Below are 22,578 nucleotides of genomic sequence, written 5' to 3'. Positions count from 1 at the left end.
AGGAAATGAGCCAGGAACTGTGGTGACGCTGTCATCGGATCCTGGTGTTTGTCTGAACAAAATGCCTGGAACGAGCATCATTTATCATCATACAGTCCTCGTGTAGATGGACAGTGGGCTGAAGCAATAGCCTTGGCCGCTCTAGCCGAATAGCCCTTGGCTCATGGGGCTTTCTGCAGATGTGCCAGGCGTGCAGATGAAACCATGCGGGTTTTAGGGTGTGGCAACCGACTGTGTGGATGGAGCAGAAGGTTGGACCACACCGGAAGTTCCAGGGGTTGTCTCTGGCAATGTTTCGGAGGTCGATAAACCAACTTCTGGCGTGACAAAGGCGCGACCAAAATCAGTGTCAGTGTCAGGTGCTGTCAGGTGCCTCGTGACAGCCATGTTGGCAGTGGAGGTCTATTGTTTCCATCATCTGTGCATGGATCTGTTGCACCAAGCATACATGTAAGCATGCAAGCCAATATGTAGAAATACATTGCACTGCTCGCTATGGTCAGTTGACCTAATTCCGGTCGGAGTTGTTGACAGTCCGAGTACTTGACATGTGACATGTAAATCACTCTGAGCAGTAGCAGAGAAAGCCACATTGGAGCCGGAAATGAGGTGCAATCCTCAAAGAAACTGTCTGGTAGACAAACAAGTGATGTACCCGAGTTTTGCGAAAAACTCTGGAGCACCGAGGGCGTCGTGGAAAACCCCGGGGAGCGCCGAGGAAGAGTCTCTTTGAGGAACGCTGGCGCTAGGGCAGGGTTGAGCAGCTTTGGTGTCGGCCATGTCGACGAAGAAGACAGTGGATGTGGTCGTCGAGTCTGATACAGACGCTGTCCACCAGAAGCTCTGTTTCGATGGAAACCCGCAGGTCATCTCTCCGAAAGCATGGCGCTTTAAACAACGGGGTTAAGGCAGGTTGAATCAGACCAAAGGTCTATTGGTTGAAAAGATTCCTCCCAGGAAGTAGAACGATAGTCACGATCCCGAAGACCTACGGGAGAGCAGCGACAGGAGCGGCGACAATTGAAAGACAATTGTTTCACCTTGCTTCTCCGTGTGACAAGCTATGAGATGTCAGTAATAGAAGCAGATGTCAGTGGCGCCGGAGAGGCGATTGCCATTGTCGCCCCTTATGCCAAAGCAGAAGATCGGTTGAGATACTCGGCCTGTCGATCTGAGCTTGTTGAAGCTTGTTGATCTGAGCGCCGGGGGGGGCTGGAGAGCTTGAGGTGCCGGGAGCGCCGGAGAGCTGGAGGCGCCAGAGATGTTGCTTCTCGGGAGCGCCCCAGGTGTTGGTAGCACTGCGAAACTCGGCTAAGCGTGGCTGCTGTCAACGTAGATGGCTGACGAAAAGGAAGACCTGTCCCGTTAAGGGCGTCACCAGAAGCGGTCTTTGTTTTGTTGTCGATAAGGGTGACGGCAAGAGTGTTGAAAGACCACATAAGCCATATCAGACGAACACGTTGAGTGAGGTGTTTCCTGGATACTCGTATCGAGCTGAAGGATCACAGCAGCGAAGGACTGCAACATCGGCACTGCCTTGTGAAAGTACAGGGCGTCGTACAATCACGGCAGAAGGGGCGGCCTCGACCAGATTTGTTCCCGCGGTATAAAAATCTGGAATTTAAGCAAAACATAACCATGTGTCAAAACCACAAAGTGCGGGAAGCATAATGTAACTCAAAACTTTGTATTTTATTGAAGTTTATGAGAGCAAACAATTACGCTTAAAGGTAGTGAAAAGGCATAGCTTTAAGCAAACACATAACCATGTGGCAAAACCACTAAGTATGGGAAGCATAATGTGACTCATAAACATTGTATTTTATTGAAGTTTATGAGAGGAAACAATTACGCTGAAAGGTAGCGAAAAGGCAAGGCTTTAAGCACGCCAAAAACAAAATACATAAATTTAATGTATTACCCAAGCCAAAGAGAGAATTCAAAACGCAGAACACGAAATTCCGTGGCCACGTGGTGAATGGCAAAAATGGTGGGAAAGAAGCAAAATGGCGGGAACAACATTGTGCCCGTAAATACTGTGACTTGAGCCACAAACAAGCGACAAAACATTACAAATTACGAATGGGAAGACCCTAAGGTAACAGCCCATAACAGGTAACAATGTAGCAACATGCAATGAATGTAGAAACACGCAAAATATAGAAACAATAAGCTTTAATTTCCACAAGGGATACACAGTACGTCCATCCGTGGAGGTGACAAAGCAGTTATGTGTTTTGATGTGAGTCATGACTTCCGGGTCACGTGCCGACTGTGAGAGGACGCTGCTTCCTGGACTGGTTGGGACAACTTTCTTCAGCAGCTGGATCCCACACAGTTCAGTTCTCTGTCAAAAGACAGCAGTAGATGCAATATGGTTGGTTGGTTGGTTGGTTGGTTGGTTGGTTTGTTGTTTTACGACGCACTCAGCAATATCACAGCTATATGACGGCGGTCTGTAAAATAATCGAGTCTGGACCAGACAATCCAGTGATTGATATCATGAGCATCAATCCACGCAATTGGGATCGATGACCTGCATCAACCAAGTCAGCGAGCCTGACCACCCGATCCCGTCAGTTGCCTTTTACGACAAGCATAGTCACCTTTTACGGCAAGCATGGGTTGCTGAAGACCTATTCTACCCCAGAATCTTTATGGGTCAGATGCAATACGGAGTAATGCAGGATAAGTTAAAAAAAGTTTTGTTTGTTTGTATGGCTTCAGAGTCGAGCCACACTAACTTCTGAACTATGGACTAGTTTTGATAAAACTATTACGACAAGTAGAATTATCCCCCAAATATAAGTTGATATACCTGTTAGTGGTTTGAGGCATCCCATCTGCTCCAGCTCAGCACGAACATCAGCTTGCAATATTAAGTCTTTGTGCTGGGGACAATGGCCAGAAATCTGTTGTCTGAGTTCTTCTCCCAGCCACACAGTGCGGGACTCATGCTCCAGGCTAGAAACTGCTTCAGACACATGCTGAGATCTTGTGAGCACTTTCTGGCCATATGATAAGGAGTGCATCAATATCTTGGAGCACAATTCACCCTTTGTCTCATGAACATTGGATCGATTAACAAACACTATATGAGGGATTGAAACAGAGTACTTTCCATGCTGTCTGTCATTGGCATAGAACATTGTGCGCACTTCATCTTCTTTGTCCTCCTCGTCATCCAGGCTGAAGATGCCATACACAGCAATATGAGCCATGTTCCCAACGTAACTCTGTATACTATGCAGCAGTTGTTCCAGACGAGCGATATCAGTGGACATGTTGGTGAGTATTTTCTGTGAATCAAATGCAACGATGAAAAGGCTATCCCTTGTGAACAGATAGTGACTGCTGTGGTGAAAGAAACTGTCGTCCTGAATGACAAAGAGTTCCACATTGACACTGGCTCCATCTGCCCCACAATGAACACAGCCACTCGAAGTGCTGAAGTAGCCTGTCCCGTTTAACACTCTATGCTGGTCTCTAGGTACATTTCTCCGCTGTTGCCATATGTCTACTGACACTTTACTATTGTCAAACTTCTTCAAGGAAAGCTTCACCAGCCGTGTATGCGTGTCCTGCATTATGGTAGTGCTGGCTGGACTTCCTGACATTAGCATGTTAGCCAGATGATTGGCTGCATTGCCACATATGAATACTCTTGAGCAAGGAACTGTCCCATCTGTGGGTGAAGTTGGACTGCTGCTTCCTTGGTGATACAAAGGATTACTGTTATCTTCAGGTGAGTGTGGTGGGCTATGATGACTTACATTGGAGGCTGCCTCATTCCCACAATTCTTACACCAGACTCCTAGACTGTATGGACTGGGTACTCCTCTGAATTGGGGCTCACAGGTCAAGCTGCTGGGTGACATTCCATGCCCATCAGTGGTCTGTTTGTCAGAATGTCTCCAGTACACAACCCTCTCCACAGGGTCCTGCTGACCTTGAGGTCCCAGCCACACAGGGCTGACACTGGTGAGAACAGGTCGACTGTTGGGGCACATAGACATGCCAGGACTTGGGCTGAAGTTGACATCTGATACACCTCGTCTTGGGGGCATCTTCAGGGGGGGCATTTTTGGCTTCAGCTGCTGCTGCTGCTGCTGCTGCTTCATAATCTTATCAGCGTGTTCCTGAGCTTTCTGAAGGATGCCCTCAGGCCTCTGGATGACCAAGCGCACTTCTGTGAGGTCATCAAAGTGAGCCCGATGAGCCTGTCACAAATATAAATGTACTTACAACAAATATACATGGAAAACAATCACAACAGTGCCGTGGCACTGTAGCTCAACTGGATAGTAATAGTTTGAAATGTCAACAACAAAAAAACATCTTAAAAACTGTACAATGTAGAATGAAGCATGGTTTATTTCATGATAAAACTATGATGACATCATTTCTAGAGATTCAAATATGTGCTCACAACTTGATGTTGTCATACATTGGACAACATTATTTTGTCCAGTTATTTTTTTCCCATATAGATGTAGTGGGCTACGCAGATAAATGCAGTTGGTGAACAATCGTATCCAAAAGTGGGAGAGATATCACAATCGGTATCAGAAAATTCCAATCTGTTGTATTTGAATAAAACATACAGAGATTGAAATATAATATTTTTCTTTACATTTTGAAATAAAAAACAGTACAAATAATGTTTGTGATTTGATGAAACTTCAACCATGTCAACCAAATAATGAATGCTAATAGATTTTAGGAAAAAGAAAATATGATGCAAAGTTCTTTGCACTGCAATGGTCAATGTCGGGGTTACTAGGATTCCCAGGGTCATGTACCTCTAAGTGTCCTTCAGAATAAAGAGACCATTCTTTGAAGTGCTATACATGATAAGAACCTAACCGTTGCCTCAACAACTGAAACAATGGATATTTTGGATTTGACTGGCCAAGGGGTAGTAACTGACACATTTTCAAATTGTCTAAATGCTGGCCCATCGTCTTTGTACAGTTTTCTCCTGCATGAACTTGTTTTGCTATTTACTCCTGTAACAGCAGGTATGCGATGACTATTAACACCACTGTCACAGGCTAATTTGTATATCATGTGGTCAGACTTTTCTCTTGTTTGTAAACAAAGACACTTATTCTAAAATCAGAAACAGATGGGCTTAATGCAACCCTTTTGTAGCTCTTTAATTATTATTTAGCATAATTATATAGATATATTACTTAAACTGCGACAGTGAGGTGCATGACAATATATCTTTATGCATCAAAGTATCCGTATTGCTAGCTCTCCGTAGGGCTTCAATGACAGCACATGGAGCTGTACAACGAATGTAAACAATGGATAACTATGCATATGGAAACAGTTTTCTGTTTTCTCAATGAAAGTTAACCATTCTATGACATATGTTGATCTAGATATGTAGACTTGTCAAAAATGAAACAGCTGAAAAACGTGCGCAGTATCTTTAATGGACTGTGTAAGATGTGACAAACCATCATATGGCACTGACCTGTGGCAGAGGTACTTTGCTGGGCACATGGAATTCTAGGTAGGAGTTTGGGGTGCATGGAATTCTGGGTAGGAGATTGGGCCGCATGGAATTCTGGGTAGGAGATTGGGCCGCATGGGTAGAAGATTGACCTTGCCTCAAACACGTGTTGTTTTACTTGCAGTGATGGGTCATGTACAGCAGTCAGTACCTCACTGTCACTAATTATGGACAGTATCAATGTTTGATTTGACTACAGGTATTATTTCATCAAGTAAATGTTAATCCGCCACTTTTTCCTCCAGGAGGGAACGGAAGGCCTGACACAGCACAAGTCACACATTTGACCTCATAGGGGCAATTACACTCTTTATGTAAACAAATCACAATCACGTGTCTGATAAGGATACTGTATTGCCATAGTCCACTATATGATGCCAAGAGTTTCAAAACTGTTTTATGCTTTAGAAATTTTTTAATTTTCCCCAAAGAAATTAATTGCAGTTTTAGAAAGAATATCAATGATCATATATATACAAAGAGAAAAATAACAAAGTCAGTTAGCCACCACTTGTGTCCCATATATGTCATTTATCCTATTTGGGTATTTTGTTCGCACAAGTGTCAACACACATTCCGGCATTATTTGTCTGTGAAGGAAGACAACATGCTCCTCATCAACCAGTCTGATCTTCTTTTGAACATATGCTGGTATTTTCCACCCGTTACAGTTGTCAATTATTTTCCAGAATTTATAGTAGAGAGCCTTTCTGATGGTGCAGTTATTAGGGCTTGGAGGGAGCGCATGTCCCATCCATCTGGCTGTTCTATTGTGGGTGGCTACACAGGGTTTGTTAAAACAGTAGGGGCATGTGCCCTCCTCCATTCGATTGTCACCCTCAGGATCTGGCTGATTAGCAATGTCCTGTTCCCCGGGAATAGGGGAGTCCACTTGAATTTGTTCAATGACATGTGTATATGCTTATGTTTTGTAAATACCGTACATTTTTTGTTATTGTATATATAGTGCATTTAACTATTCTATAAACTGATATGGTTATAAGGAACATTATTTGGTGATTAATGTATATAAGTTATTTGATTAGGATATGCACTTTGACTGGATATATTCTTATTATGCAGTTTCATTATTATCAAATTTGTAGCCCACATACCTGTTGTCCTGCGATGTTCCGTAGCAGCCATATGTACAATATGCAGCAATAACACATATTCACCACTAATGAACTGCAATATGGTACGCAAGTAGTTTGTAGTCAGCTTCTAAATGTATTTGAATGATTTTGATTTATTGTGATATTTGGCCCTGATTTTGACCTGACATGAGATCATGCCCCTATAGCCACATATATATATATATATATGCTGCTGCACCAAAGCAATTACGTGTTGCCTGCTAAATCTGACTATTCTGAGCCGGGGCACAATTCCTTCGATACGCATTTATTTATATGCCATTGTTTTTGCTGAAGAAACTGTATTTATCGTAATGTACATAATACATAGACATAATTTAGAAGTGAGATCTGTTTTGTTATATTTCAATTGTTTTAATACGTACATTTGTTATAGTGATATATTTACTCAAGCCAACAAACGGAAAAAAAAGTATTGTGTATTTAGGAGATTTCATTATGTTATGCTGCCTTGGACCTGAGAATTAACCGCAATCACCAGCTGAGAGGCAGAGGGCCACATGACCCCTTATCCATAATTGTATGTGGCAGAGGAATGTAATGTTAGAACATAAAGTTTGGAAGCCGATTTGGCATGTTTGGGTGCTGAAAGGCTGCAACTGGCGGTTAAGGCATCAAATGATGTGATGTTGCGCTAATAACCAATTTGTTGAAATACTACACTTGCCTGAAATAACAATCAACAAATTATCAACAAATATTAGCTATATAATATGTGTAGAAATTGTTACCTAAAATATTTCATCTAATTGTGTACTTGCAGAATTTGGATTAAAATTTCATAATGTTTCTGGCCAAATGATAATGGTTAGCATCTCTCTTTGTACAAATGGTCTGTGCAGACACATGGGGAACCATCAACAACATACCTGGACTGTACAGACACATGGGGAACCATCAACAACATACCTGGACTGTACAGACACATGGCGAACAATCAACAACAGACCTGGCAGTACAGACACATGGGGAACCATCAACAACAGACCTGGACTGTACAGACACATGGGGAACAATCAACAACATACCTGGACTGTACAGACACATGGGGAACCATCAACAACAGACCTGGACTGTACAGACACATGGGGAACCATCAACAACAGACCTGGACTGTACAGACACATGGGGAACCATCAACAACAGACCTGGACTGTACAGACACATGGCGAACAATCAACAACAGACCTGGACTGTACAGACACATGGGGAACCATCAACAACATACCTGGACTGTACAGACACATGGGGAACCATCAACAACAGACCTGGACTGTACAGACACATGGGGAACCATCAACAACAGACCTGGACATTACAGACACATGGCGAACAATCAACAACAGACCTGGACTGTACAGACACATGGGGAACCATCAACAACATACCTGGACTGTACAGACACATGGGGAACCATCAACAACAGACCTGGACTGTACAGACACATGGGGAACCATCAACAACATACCTGGACTGTACAGACACATGGGGAACCATCAACAACAGACCTGGACTGTACAGACACATGGGGAACCATCAACAACAGACCTGGGCTGTACAGACACATGGCGAACAATCAACAACAGACCTGGACTGTACAGACACATGGGGAACCATCAACAACAGACCTGGGCTGTACAGACACATGGCGAACAATCAACAACAGACCTGGGCTGTACAGACACATGGGGAACCATCAACAACAGACCTGGACTGTACTGACACATGGGGAACCATCAACAACAGACCTGGACTGTACAGACACATGGGGAACCATCAACAACAGACCTGGACTGTACAGACACATGGGGAACCATCAACAACATACCTGGACTGTACAGACACATGGGGAACCATCAACAACAGACCTGGGCTGTACAGACACATGGGGAACCATCAACAACAGACCTGGACTGTACTGACACATGGGGAACCATCAACAACAGACCTGGACTGTACAGACACATGGGGAACCATCAACAACAGACCTGGCCTGTACAGACACATGGGGAACCATCAACAACATACCTGGACTGTACAGACACATGGGGAACCATCAACAACAGACCTGGCCTGTACAGACACATGGCGAACCATCAACAACAGACCTGGACTGTACAGACACATGGGGAACAATCAACAACAGACCTGGACTGTACAGACACATGGGGAACCATCAACAACAGACCTGGACTGTACAGACACATGGGGAACCATCAACAACAGACCTGGACTGTACAGACACATGGGGAACCATCAACAACAGACCTGGACTGTACAGACACATGGGGAACAATCAACAACAGACCTGGACTGTACAGACACATGGGGAACCATCAACAACAGACCTGGACTGTACAGACACATGGGGAACCATCAACAACAGACCTGGACTGTACAGACACATGGGGAACCATCAACAACAGACCTGGCCTGTACAGACACATGGGGAACAATCAACAACATACCTGGACTGTACAGACACATGGCGAACCATCAACAACAGACCTGGACTGTACAGACACATGGGGAACCATCAACAACAGACCTGGACTGTACAGACACATGGGGAACAATCAACAACAGACCTGGACTGTACAGACACATGGCGAACAATCAACAACAGACCTGGACTGTACAGACACATGGGGAACCATCAACAACAGACCTGGACTGTACAGACACATGGGGAACAATCAACAACAGACCTGGCCTGTACAGACACATGGCGAACAATCAACAACAGACCTGGACTGTACAGACACATGGGGAACCATCAACAACAGACCTGGCCTGTACAGACACATGGCGAACAATCAACAACAGACCTGGACTGTACAGACACATGGGGAACCATCAACAACACGGCAGTCCAGCTCACCCTTGTAAAACCAAACACATAACATCACCAGCTTTGATATTTATCAATAGCCTGATATTAGGTGGATTTTTACCAACACAATAAAAGCCTCAAGCAGAAACACATGGCTGTATTTGACATATTATGACTACTTCATTCAGTTATAACCCTTTCATAATCAAAGACCATCACCTTAGAAACTCACTTTGCAGTTAAATTAATCAAATCACACACAAAATTCACTTTTGGAAAAGAGGGACACCTGAATAAAATATATTTCTCATGTTGAATAGGAATTACAATTTTATGTTCCTGTATGTTCAATGACCACCCATATTCAAAATGAGAGAAAAACTTAAACCAGCTCCAATTGCAACGATGGAACTGTCCATGCTTGCTGTTACCTCATCCCGCCTCTGCAGAGGGTGGCGGTTGATGGATTGTATCCAATCTCCAACAAACAGGTCATGTGATGCAGCTACTGACCCTGGTTCTATGGCCTCCACAAGGGTATATATCTGTGATGTCGCTTCCTGGACAATGCAAAATACATGACATATTATATAAAAGGAATGAGTGGGGGAATGTTGTTCAAAGCTGAATATATAAACAACATCATGGCAGTCAAATCTGGGCCAGGCCAACCCACATAATCAGGTCACAATGACACTCTACCAACCAAATCACCCACATGGACAAGCCGATACATATCAGTCAACGCCTAGGACGTGCATATATTACTTCAGACCAATTATGTATATAGAACATTCAGGGTATGTCATGAGGTGCAACATTCAGGATGTGTCATGTGGATGAACATTCAGGGTATGTCATGAGGCGCAACATTCAAGGTGTGTTATGTGGATGAACATTCAGGGTATGTCATGAGGTGCAACATTCACGGTGTGTCATGTGGAAGAACATACAGTGTGTGTCATGTGAAAGAAAATTCAGGGTGTGTCATGTGGAGCAACGTTCAGGTTGTGTCATGTGGAGCAACATTCAGGGTGTGTCATGTGGAGCAATATTCAGGGTATGTCATGTGGAAAAACATTCAGGGTGTGTCATGTTAAGCATCATTCTGGGTGTGTCATGTGGAAGAACATTCAGGGTATGTCATGTGGTGAAACATTCAGGGTATGTCATGTGGAGCAACTTTCAGGGTATGTCATGTGAGCAACTTTCAGGGTATGTCATGTAGAAGAACATTCAGGGTATGTCATGTGAAAGAACATTCAGGGTATGTCATGTGAGCAACATTCAGGGTATGTCATGTGGAAGAACATTCAGGGTATGTCATGTGGAAGAACATTCAGGGTGTGTTATGTGGAGCAATATTCAGGGTATTTCATGTGGAGTAACATTCAGGGTGTGTCATGTGGAGCAACATTCAGGGTATGTCATGTGGTGTAGAGTTGTGACGATTAATCGATATGTTTTCGAATCACGATCTCTAGGTATCCTATACGATATATCGATATGGTTTCTATGTATCGATACAATAACGATACATTTCATTGAATAAATTAATCTGTTCTGAAACAAAATATTTACTCATACAGTAGTCCCTCGCTACAACGCTACCAATGGGGTCCAAATGATTGGTTATAGACGATGAGCCGTTTAACCGAGGCGGAGGCGGGGGAGCGCGCTCGGCCAATCTCACGATCTTCGCCTTGTCTCGCACATTGCAATGATACAAGTTGTTTACGGTTCATAGTGTAAAAAATATATCCATTATGTTTTCGCCGTTTGTTATTGTTTACAAGCCTTAACTGTCACATTCAATGTGAAAGTACTCTACTAACCATGCTAACATGAAAATTGATTGGTCATGTTGCTTAAAATACGGAAAACGAGAGTTTTGACCAGCACTAGAATTTATTACATGTGTGCATTCATACACATTCATACAAATATAGATACACATTCAAGCCAGATTAATTGGATTGATACGGTTACTTGATCCGAATCAAAAGGAATCGCCTCAAATTGACAGTGTCGCCTCAAATTGGATTGCCCACTAATTTAGAATATGAACTTCGCTCGTAGTTCTCTTTTATTGCATGCAGGCGCTTCTAAGATCAAAGGATGTATAGTGTGAAAAGTTAACTAGTAGAACAATCGTATTTCCGGGACTTGCCGCGGATGTTTTCAACCAGATTACTGATTATTAGAACTCCATTCAGCGATAAACAGTTAATTATGCAATGAGAAGCGTTATGTGCAAATAGACACCGAACAACAATACAATCATGTCTGTGTACACTGGTGTAAAACTCTCAGTATAAAAAGTGTACATAAATTCAGTGTGATGGAAATTATTTGTGTTTTACCCAATCATGGTTTAATGGCCAAGAAATATTTATTTTAATATGTGTGCCAAATTAGAAATTACACTGTGTGCCAAATTGATTTTTATTTTGTATTTTCCTAATTAAAAGTTTCAAATAAAAAGTTTTTGAGATATTTCTTTCATCTAACTTCTTGAATTTAGAACAAAATTACATGGATTACACAAAACGAAACTGCAGAATTTAGTTTAAAGATTTTATTTTCTTAAAAACAGGCATGTTCAGCAGTAAATTGTGTATCGTGATACATATCGAATCGAATCTAATCGTAAAGCAAATATCGCTATACGTATCGTATCGGTTTCAATGTGTATCGTCAAAACTCATAAGTGGTGCAACATTCAGGGTATGTCATGTGGAGCAACATTCAGGGTATGTCATGTGGAAGAACATTCAGGGTATGTCATGTGGAGCAATATTCAGGGTATGTCATGTGGAAGAACATTCAGGGTATGTCATGTGGAACAACATTCAGGGTGTGTCATGTGAGCAACATTCAGGGTGTGTCATGTGGAAGAACATTCAGGGTATGTCATGTGGAACAACATTCAGGGTGTGTCATGTGAACAACATTCAGGGTATGTCATGTGGAAGAACATTCAGGGTGTGTCATGTGGAAGAACATTCAGGGTATGTCATGTGAACAACATTCAGGGTATGTCATGTGGAAGAACATTCAGGGTGTGTCATGTGGAAGAACATTCAGGGTATGTCATGTGGAGCAACATTCAGGGTGTGTCATGTGGAAAAACATTCAGGGTATGTCATGTGGAGCAACATTCTGGGTGTGTCATGTGGAAGAACATTCAGGGTGTGTCATGTGGAAGAACATTCAGGGTGTGTCATGTGGAGCAACATTCAGGGTGTGTCATGTGGAGGAACATTCAGGGTGTGTCATGTGGAAGAACATTCAGGGTGTGTCATGTGGATGAACATTCAGGGTATGTCATGTGGAGCAATATTCAGGGTGTGTCATGTGGAAGAACATTCAGGGTATGTCATGTGGAGCAACATTCCAGGTACGTCATGTGGAGCAACATTCAGGGTCTGTCATGTGAAAGAACATGCAGGGTATGTCATGTGGAGCAACATTCCAGGTACGTCATGTGGAGCAACATTCAGGGTCTGTCATGTGAAAGAACATGCAGGGTATGTCATGTGGAGCAACATTCCAGGTACGTCATGTGGAGCAACATTCAGGGTCTGTCATGTGAAAGAACATGCAGGGTATGTCATGTGGAGCAACATTCCAGGTACGTCATGTGGAGCAACATTCAGGGTGTGTCATGTGGAGCATGTAAGTGCCATAATATGCACTGCAAACACAATTGAAAGCTATCACATCATAAACATGAGTAATCTACAGTGAAAATGGTGGCTCCCCAACATAGTCTACTCACTTGTATTTTCACCTTCTTAGTTATGCCAAATGATGCATTAGTTCCCCTGTTGAGAGTGATGGTCTTTGACATGGGATCCCATATGACAAACTGGGGAACCTTGAAGATCAGCGAATGCCACAGACACAAATTCATAGTCACATTGCAGCTTTTGTTTTTACAGCGACGTACGCTAAGCTTCACTGCCCCAGTTCCATTGTCACATCCATGCCTCGCTGATGGCCTGCTCCCATTTACCACAGGCAGAGAATGGATTCTCTCCCCATCATCAATTTCTATGCCTGTGAACATTACCCCAAGAAATATTATTTGGGGTGTCCTAAATTCAGGACCCAAATCATTAGGAAACCATTATCTCACAAAAGAAACAAAAGTGAAACCAATTATACATATTCACATCTGTCAGGTCTAAAACAAAAGAGTATAAACCCTCCTTAAATTCCAGGTACAACCTGCCCTCAGCCTAATGGAGTATTCTAAGTCATTAAAAGTTACATTTATCTTACTTCCAGTGGCACTGGGTAATGCCCATAAATATTGATATTCAAATTATAAGTTGAAAAAAAATTCAGTTTGATACTTAATTTTCCATTAATGAATATGTGATTTGAATATAAAAATTACTTGACATGATATTAAATATCTAATTAACATACAAAACATGGGTTATTTTCAAAGAAAACAACTAGTAGAGAATTGAAAAAAATATTAAATATCAGTTTTCTCCCTAGTAGAACTTCCTAAGTTGGTAATTTGCATTCCTTGGTACTAAATGATGTAGGTGATATATGAAATTCATTTCACCTGGATATGTGGTCAACTGTTCCAAAGACCAATGATACTTTATGCATACACACTAATAATTAACACTAAAAATAAACAAATTAAAAAAAATATGTCATCATTGATCAGGAGAAACAAAGTACAACTCACTCAGACAGGCAATTTAAGGGGAGAAGAAGTTTATAAGGGGAAATATGCATTTTGAGACAATAATGGTCAAACACTGTCAACATTTTAAATACTGAAAAACAAACCCACTACTAACTACACCTGTGCCAAATACTGTACATACTTTACAATTGCTGAGTAATTCATTTGTCATTGCTGGTGGGAAAATGCACATGAAATTTCCTCTTCATTGATTCAGTGGTTCTTGAGGAGATAATGTTTACAATGAGAGAAAATGCAATTAACAGAATTTAGCAACAAAGTCAAATAAAGATCAAAATTAAAAATATTGCAATACATGGAATTTCTGCTGAAGAAACTAACAGTTTTAGTCCACCAATCCTTATAAGGATAACATATAGAAATTAAGGCTGCAAGCAGCAATGACGGGCTCCAAGTAACACTGTGCACAAACGTCCATGTTCGAATCCTCAAAGGGTATTCCTTGTACCAAATCCGTCAAATGTAGGCACCATTTGCAGGGTATCGCTGCTACGAAATTGTAGTGTGCAGGGGTGTCCAAGTCTGTTCTTAACCCTTTTTCGACGTTGAACATGTTCGAATCCTCAAAGGGTTTGCATGTACCAACTCCGTCAAAAAATAGTCACCGGAAATCGCAGCTATGAAATTTGGCATGTTCCAGGGGTGTCCCAAATATTAATCAAATATTACCTGCAAGCGGTGTTACTTTTAGCATGCAACCAAGAACAAAAGATAAGGTTCATATGTCCAAATAACTTTGTGTCAACTTTCAATAGTTTCAGTGAAGACCCTTACAAGATATGATCTTTAAAGTAAAATTTCAGAGAAAAAAATCATCAAAATCAAAATCCAATAGGGCCGTCACTAAGAAAGATATCAAAAAAAGGCTAACAGAGTTTGATGTGTTATGTATGGAGACAATTCTCAGATAGTTTGAAATCGTTTCATGTACTGGGTTCAGAGGAGATTGGATTTGAAGACATATACCCAAAATACCCAGTGAAAACCTTGAATCCAATATGGCTGCCAAACTACGTGACCAATGACCAAAGTCAAAGTACAAAAAATGTCAAGGAACTGAAGCAGCAGATACATGCAAGGTTTGAAAGTAATCGGACTAGCAGTTGCAGAGCAATAGGGCGAAATACATCTTAAAAAAATACTTGTTTTTCAGTTATCTGCCCTTGGCCATGAGGGCTACGGCCTTGGGATTTAGGCGGAATCCAGTATTCAACAGTCTTCATACACATACAAAATTTGAACATAATCCAGCCAGTGGTTATTCTGCTAGCTCTGGTACAAAAATCGGCGGAATAATATTAATATTGAATCGAACGATAACACAAGGGCTCTTCAGCCTTTCGGCTTGGTGACTCTTTAACAGGCTGTACATTCTCTGTCATTTGAGCTTCAGTCAAACGGATCAGCGTTCTGTCGCATTGCTTAGATAAAATGCTGAACCTGTTTCCGACCTTGTCCATGTTCGAATCCCCAAATGGTTTGGTTGTACAGACGCCGTCAAAAGTAAGGAAACGCTTGCGAGACATCACCGCTACGACATTGATGCGTCCCAGAAAGTTTCGGGATGTTCAAAACCCATTTCAGACGCCGGCCATGTTCGAGGCCGCATATGGTTTGCTTGTACCAACGCCGTCAAACGTAGGGAACCGCTTGTGAGACATCACCACATGGGTCCAAGTGAGTTCTTAACCCATTTCCGACCCCGAATCCTCATGGTCGAATCCTCAAAGGGTTTGCCCGTATCAACTCCATCAAAAGATAGTCACCGTTTGCAGGACATCACCGCTACAAAATTAGCATCTGCCAGAGTTAACCAGAATGTTCCAAACCCTTTTACCACCCAGACAATGTTTGAATCCCGATAATCGCCTCTTAAGACAAGCATGGGTTGCTGAAGACCAATTCTAACCCTCATCTTCAAGGGTAGTATACATAATGCAGAAGACACTTGATAGTGAAAGGGAGTTAATCCTAGGTTTTCTGAGTTATTTATTCAGTATTTTGGTGAAAAAAATCATCAAAATCAAAATCCAATATAGCGGCAACTAAAAATGATATCCAAAATCGGTTAAGACAATTTGTTGTGTTGTATATGGAGACAATGCTCAGAAAGTTTGAATGCATTTCATGCAGGGGATTCAGATGAGTAGGGATTTGAAGACAGGTACTCCAAAACACTTGTGAAAACCTTGAATCCAATATGGCTGCCAAACCAAGTAACCAATGACCAAAGTCAAAGAACAAATAATGTCAAGCACCTAAAGCAGCAGATGCATGCAAAATTTGAAAGTAATCAGACATACGGTTGCGAAACAAAAGGGCAAAAATAAAGCTTTAAAAAAATACCGTATTTTCTTGAGTATAGTGCGCACCCATGTATAATGCGCACCCCCCTCTAGCGGGTTCAAAATTTGAATATTATGCGCAGAAAAAAATTACACCGAACCCTTTCAGCGAAGTCCGGCAAACGAACGGGTGATGAGAAACTTCGTCAGTACAAATTCGAAATTTGAGATAAAAAATCACCGGACATGTTTATTTACCGTTTAAAGAGTATTTATTGTTCTGCTAGGCATTGTGTTATATCCAGGGATTAAGATTACCTTGTGTATTTTCTCGTAAACTAAGCCGGAAACAGCAATTAGCTGTACACACGTTTCCTTGGAATCGACCGGTGATTCGGTCAAGACACACCCAATGATATAACTTTATAGGATTTTTAGTGCAAGGATCGGCAAAAATTGTATCTGAAACTATTTTTTTTATCAGGAATAATATATTCCATTATTTTCCTAATTAAATGCAGCCTTTACTAAACATATTTAAAATAATATTAACCCTAAGCGAAGCAGCTGATCGCTATTCCCGGGTATTATTTTTTACATGGAACCAGTCTGACCAGTCACCGTTAAGGCTCATGCGCTCGTGATCGCGGGATCGCGAGTGTTGACATAGAATCGTCAAACAAAAACAAATCTGACTTTTAACGAGTCAAAGTATGTCATTTATGATATATGTATCCATTCTCTGTCAACTAAAGTTCGTTTCAAGGCGTCAATAGCAGTATTCTGACCGTGGTTGCTGTTAATAACGGTGAGTTGTGCAATCTTACGATCGCTTCGCACACGATTTCGCCGAAATTAATAAAAACAATATTAATAGGAATTTTGAATAAAATTAATGAAATAAGTTACAAACATAAGTCCAGATATACAAAGAACACTTTTTATAGCCAGACAGTCTAATTATATGATTATTTTGCGTACTTCAGTATGGATTTGTTGACATGGTATTTCCGGTGTTTCATGCTCACGGTACTGTCTTACCATGGGGGGAAAAAAACATCCAAACTCATAATTCGTGTATAATGCGCACCCCCTTCCACACAGCTGTGTTTTTTTAAAAAAAAGTGTGCACTATACTCAAGAAAATACGGTACTTGTTGTTCAGTTATCTGCCCTTGGTCTTTGGGCCTACGGCCTTGGGATTTTTTTCTTTTCTAGAACTCGACCGTCTTCATGCACATACAAAATTTCAACTAAATCAAGCCAGTGGTTACTTTGCTAGCTCTGGTACAAAAATCGGCGGAATAATAATAATAGATAAATCAGCCAATTACAATAGGGCTTCCAGCCTTTCGGCTCGGAGCCCTAAAAATGTCAAATTTCTACTAGTCCTTATATTACCTTCACTATTAACTATTGCACAGTTTGGCAGGGACTACAGTGGCAATTTCTAACACTGAATATACATGTTGAGCCCCACTACTTACTGTAGATGTATCAATTTTCATAACATTTGGAACAAAAAAGGCCTTAAACAGGTTTTTCAATATAGTTGCTGTGGCAGCCATATTGGAAGTTAGACAGGACCATGTTGAACAAATTGGGTTGTCATCATTGGTGGGAACAAGTATGAGAAGTTTGACTTCATTGATCCAGTGGTATCTGAGGAAAAAGTGTTGATGATTGACAATGCGTGACTCACCAGAAGACGACAGACTAACAAGCCACAGCGATACTGCACTTGACTTTCAGTCAGGTGAGCTAAAAAAGTGTCGCCCAACAAAATCACGTACCTATTTTAGCCAGTGACACACGATCAGGCAAAGACATAGTCCTGGCATACTCCTGTACATCTGGGATGTGGGCAGCATCCAGCAGGTTATGAGTTGGGGCCAGAGGGTGGGTCACTCCTGGAGAACAGGACTCATCACCATGATGTCCCCAGCTCTTGTCTGTGTCAGTACTCTTGCTCTTCACTATTCTCTTTGTGGGTGGGCGTTCCACTGAACAAGTTGATGCTTGCCCAGAACTTGATGATAACATCCTCTTTGGTTTGGATCCTGCAAAGCCTGGTTGATATGAGCCACTATCCATACATTCACTGTTACTGTCACCAGAGCCACACTTACTCAGTGTGCACACTGCTTCCCACTTTGAAGAAACCTCACTCTGGACTTTCAGATTAAACACAGACTGCTTTTTGTCCTGAAATATTGCATCAACTTCATCCTCTTTCTTGTTGGTAAGGTCGATACCATTAATCTTCTGAATCCTATCAAGATTCTTCAACTCTCCAACTTGCACAACACAGGTTTCTCTCACCACGACCACCACAGTGTTGCTGGTGTCTCGTGATGCACTCTGCAACAGAATGTACCTCTATACAGCAAATTTCTTCTCTACACTCAAATCATTGGGAGTCCTACTGATCTCCTTCCCATCCCAAAACCGGTGAACATACAACAACCCAGACTGACTTCCCAGGAATAACCTTAACTAGTAACCATGTGAACACAGGTACGGACTTCCCTAGATTAACCTTATCTAGTAACCATGTACTGACTTCCCTGGATTAAGTTTAACTAGTAACCATGTGAACACATGTACCGACTTCCCTAGATTAACCTTATCTAGTAACCATGTACTGACTTCCCTGGATTAAGCTTAACTGGTAACCATGTGAACACAGGTACGGACTTCCCTAGATTAACCTTATCTAGTAACCATGTACTGACTTCCCTGGATTAAGCTTAACTGGTAACCTTGTGTACACATGTACCGACTTCCCTAGATTAACCTTATCTAGTAACCATGTACTGACTTCCCTGGATTAAGCTTAACTAGTAACCATGTGTACACATGTACTGACTTCCCTAGATTAACCTTATCTAGTAACCATGTACTGACTTCCCTAGATTAACCTTATCTAGTAACCATGTACTGACTTCCCTGGATTAAGCTTAACTAGTAACCATGTAATGACTTCCCTGGATTAAGCTTAACTGGTAACCATGTGTACACATGTACAGGCTTCCCTAGATTAACCTTATCTAGAAACCATGTACTGACTTCCCTGGATTAAGCTTAACTAGTAACCATGTAATGACTTCCCTGGATTAAGCTTAACTGGTAACCATGTGTACACATGTACTGACTTCCCTAGATTAACCTTATCTAGTAACCATGTACTGACTTCCCTGGATTAAGCTTATCTAGTAACCCTGTACTGACTTCCCTAGATTAACCTTATCTAGAAACCATGTACTGACTTCCCTGGATTAAGTTTATCTAGTAACCATATACTGACTTCCCTAGCTTAACCTTATCTAGTAACCATGTACTGACATCCCTGGATTAAGCTTAACTAGTAACCATGTACTGACTTCCCTGGATTAAGCTTATCTAGTAATCATGTGTACTTAGGTACTGACTTCCCTGGATAAAGCTTATCTAGTAGCCATGTACCGACTTCCCTAGATTAACCTTATCTAGTAACCATGTACTGACTTCCCTAGATTAACCTTATCTAGTAACAATGTACTGACTTCCCTGGATTAAGCTTAACTAGTAACCATGTACTGACTTCCCTGGATTAAGCTTAACTGGTAACCATGTGTACACATGTACCGACTTCCCTAGATTAACCTTATCTAGTAACCATGTACTGACTTCCCTGGATTAAGTTTAACTAGTAACCATGTGTACACATGTACCAACTTCCCTAGATTAACCTTATCTAGTAACCATGTACTGACTTCCCTGGATTAAGCTTAACTGGTAACCATGTGAACACAGGTACGGACTTCCCTAGATTAACCTTATCTAGTAACCATGTACTGACTTCCCTGGATTAAGCTTAACTGGTAACCATGTGTACAAATGTACCGACTTCCCTAGATTAACCTTATCTAGTAACCATGTACTGACTTCCCTGGATTAAGCTTAACTAGTGACCATGTGTACACATGTACCGACTTCCCTAGATTAACCTTATCTAGTAACCATGTACTGACTTCCCTGGATTAAGCTTATCTAGGAACCATGTGTACACATGTACTGACTTCCCTAGATTAACCTTATCTAGTAACAATGTACTGACTTCCCTGGATTAAGCTTATCTAGTAACCATGTGTACACCTGTACCGACTTCCCTAGATTAACCTTATCTAGTAACCATGTACTGACTTCCCTGGATTAAGCTTAAGTAGTAACCATGTGTACACATGTACCGACTTCCCTAGATTAACCTTATCTAGTAACCATGTACTGACTTCCCTGGATTAAGCTTAACTAGTAACCATGTACTGACTTCCCTGGATTAAGCTTAACTAGTAACCATGTAATGACTTCCCTGGATTAAGCTTAACTAGTAACCATGTACTGACTTCCCTGGATTAAGCTTAACTAGTAACCATGTACTGTCTTCCCTGGATTAAGCTTAACTAGTAACCATGTGTACACATGTACTGACTTCCCTGGATTAAGCTTAACTAGTAACCATGTACTGACTTCCCTGGATTAAGCTTAAGTAGTAACCATGTGTACACATGTACCGACTTCCCTCGATTAACCTTATCTAGTAACCATGTACTGACTTCCCTAGATTAACCTTATCTAGTAACCATGTACTGACTCCCCTAGATTAACCTTATCTAGTAACCATGTACTGACTTCCCTGGATTAAGCTTATCTAGTAACCATGTGAACACATATCGGGACATGCTTTTGAAACTTGGAAACCAAAATACAGGAATCTTATGAGTCAATCTACAGTTAGTGACCAGAAACCAAGGAACAGATGCTGGTTGCCTAGTAATCCATTCCAGTTCACTGCCACAGACTTATATATATATTTACCCAAACAACAGCAGAAATGTATTTTCATTGTTAAACTGCAATGCCTCATGGGACTCATCAATTAAACCCTAATAAAAGAAATGGTCTCACAGTTGTTCTAACAAGGCAAATGAAGCTATGTTTGAGAAGAAACAGCCATAAATCTTTAAAAAATCAGAAAATTTCTGTGTCAAGTGGGTTCATATGTATCTTCATACCAAGGTTTACCACAGCGAAGTAGTACCCAATAAAATTTTCAAAAAGCAATAAATCTGCACAGCAAAATTGTTGGGGAGAAAGTAGAAGTCATGATGGAAGTCATATTGATTGATGAAATATGTATGTCCAAATATAACATTTTGACTATGGCTGCCATTGTGGCCATTTTAGTGGTTTCTGGGGAGATGAGGACAATGTGAAAGTACTCAGGTGAACAGATGAACTCTGTTCAGGTGAGCTAACTCTTGAACTCGATGAAAACACCACCATATGACAGCTCTTTTTATGACCACCTCACTATTCTGAGATGTTGTATGCAGGTTGCATTTATCTGATGGCTGTTTTACAGAATCCCTTTTGTGTGTAAAGCCTCATCAAAGAACTTTATTGTTGGGAAGGTTAAACAAACGGCAATTTCAAACACAATTATTAAAGACTGCCTACCTGAACTGTCTTGAAACGAAGTCCTAGTTTTCCAGCCTGGCCACGAAGTACTTTTACTTCCCGTGGATCGGACCACTCCAGAGAGGAAGGGTCTAGGTAGAGTTTCTTCAGGAGTTGATGTGGGTCTGTGCCCATTCTCAGGTCTTGGCTGTTGTTTTCATTTTGTTTCCCATTTTGTCAACCTGTAAACATGAGAAAGAAACCCAGTGACATTTGATCCTTACATTTTTCTAATGCATACACCTATTTAAACAAGTCAGTCTTCGGAGGTTATTCTCTCAAATTCAGACATTTTGGGATACCTAACTATCTGAAATAACCAATTCCCACTGTTTAGACCAATATAAGATCAACAAAATTCCAAATCACATAATATGGCCGACTTTAGAATAATGTTTAGGACATGAAATATTTTCTGATGTTGTTCACTAAAGCTTAGCATGAAGGGACTTCCTGGCCCAGACAATGATGACATCACATTCTGTCATGATGACATCACTTCCGGTTCCAGTGCAGCTGTGGGAAGTTCTCACCAGCCCAGAGAT

General features: G+C 41.4%; 1 protein-coding gene across 4 annotated transcripts in view; it reads right to left on the bottom strand.

The window, feature by feature from the left end:
* LOC139446728 (uncharacterized) overlaps nt 1-22,578 on the bottom strand; it is a 122,382-nt gene that overhangs the window by 88,481 nt on the left and 11,323 nt on the right. For all 4 annotated transcript variants that reach the window (XM_071228027.1, XM_071228025.1, XM_071228024.1 and 1 more), the window contains 5 exons: nt 22,034-22,215; nt 18,328-18,895; nt 13,296-13,576; nt 9,946-10,074; nt 2,819-4,220 (listed from right to left, as the gene is read on the bottom strand). In XM_071228027.1, coding sequence (XP_071084128.1) covers nt 2,819-4,220; nt 9,946-10,074; nt 13,296-13,576; nt 18,328-18,895; nt 22,034-22,168 — 2,515 coding nt within the window. In that variant the 5' untranslated portion in view covers nt 22,169-22,215. The remainder of the gene's footprint in view (nt 1-2,818; nt 4,221-9,945; nt 10,075-13,295; nt 13,577-18,327; nt 18,896-22,033; nt 22,216-22,578) is intronic.

Source organism: Haliotis cracherodii, unplaced genomic scaffold (assembly GCF_022045235.1).
Source record: "Haliotis cracherodii isolate W230 unplaced genomic scaffold, xgHalCrac1.p SCAF_6, whole genome shotgun sequence".
Lineage (NCBI taxonomy): Eukaryota > Metazoa > Mollusca > Gastropoda > Lepetellida > Haliotidae > Haliotis > Haliotis cracherodii.
This window is presented reverse-complemented; position numbering and strand designations above follow the sequence as displayed.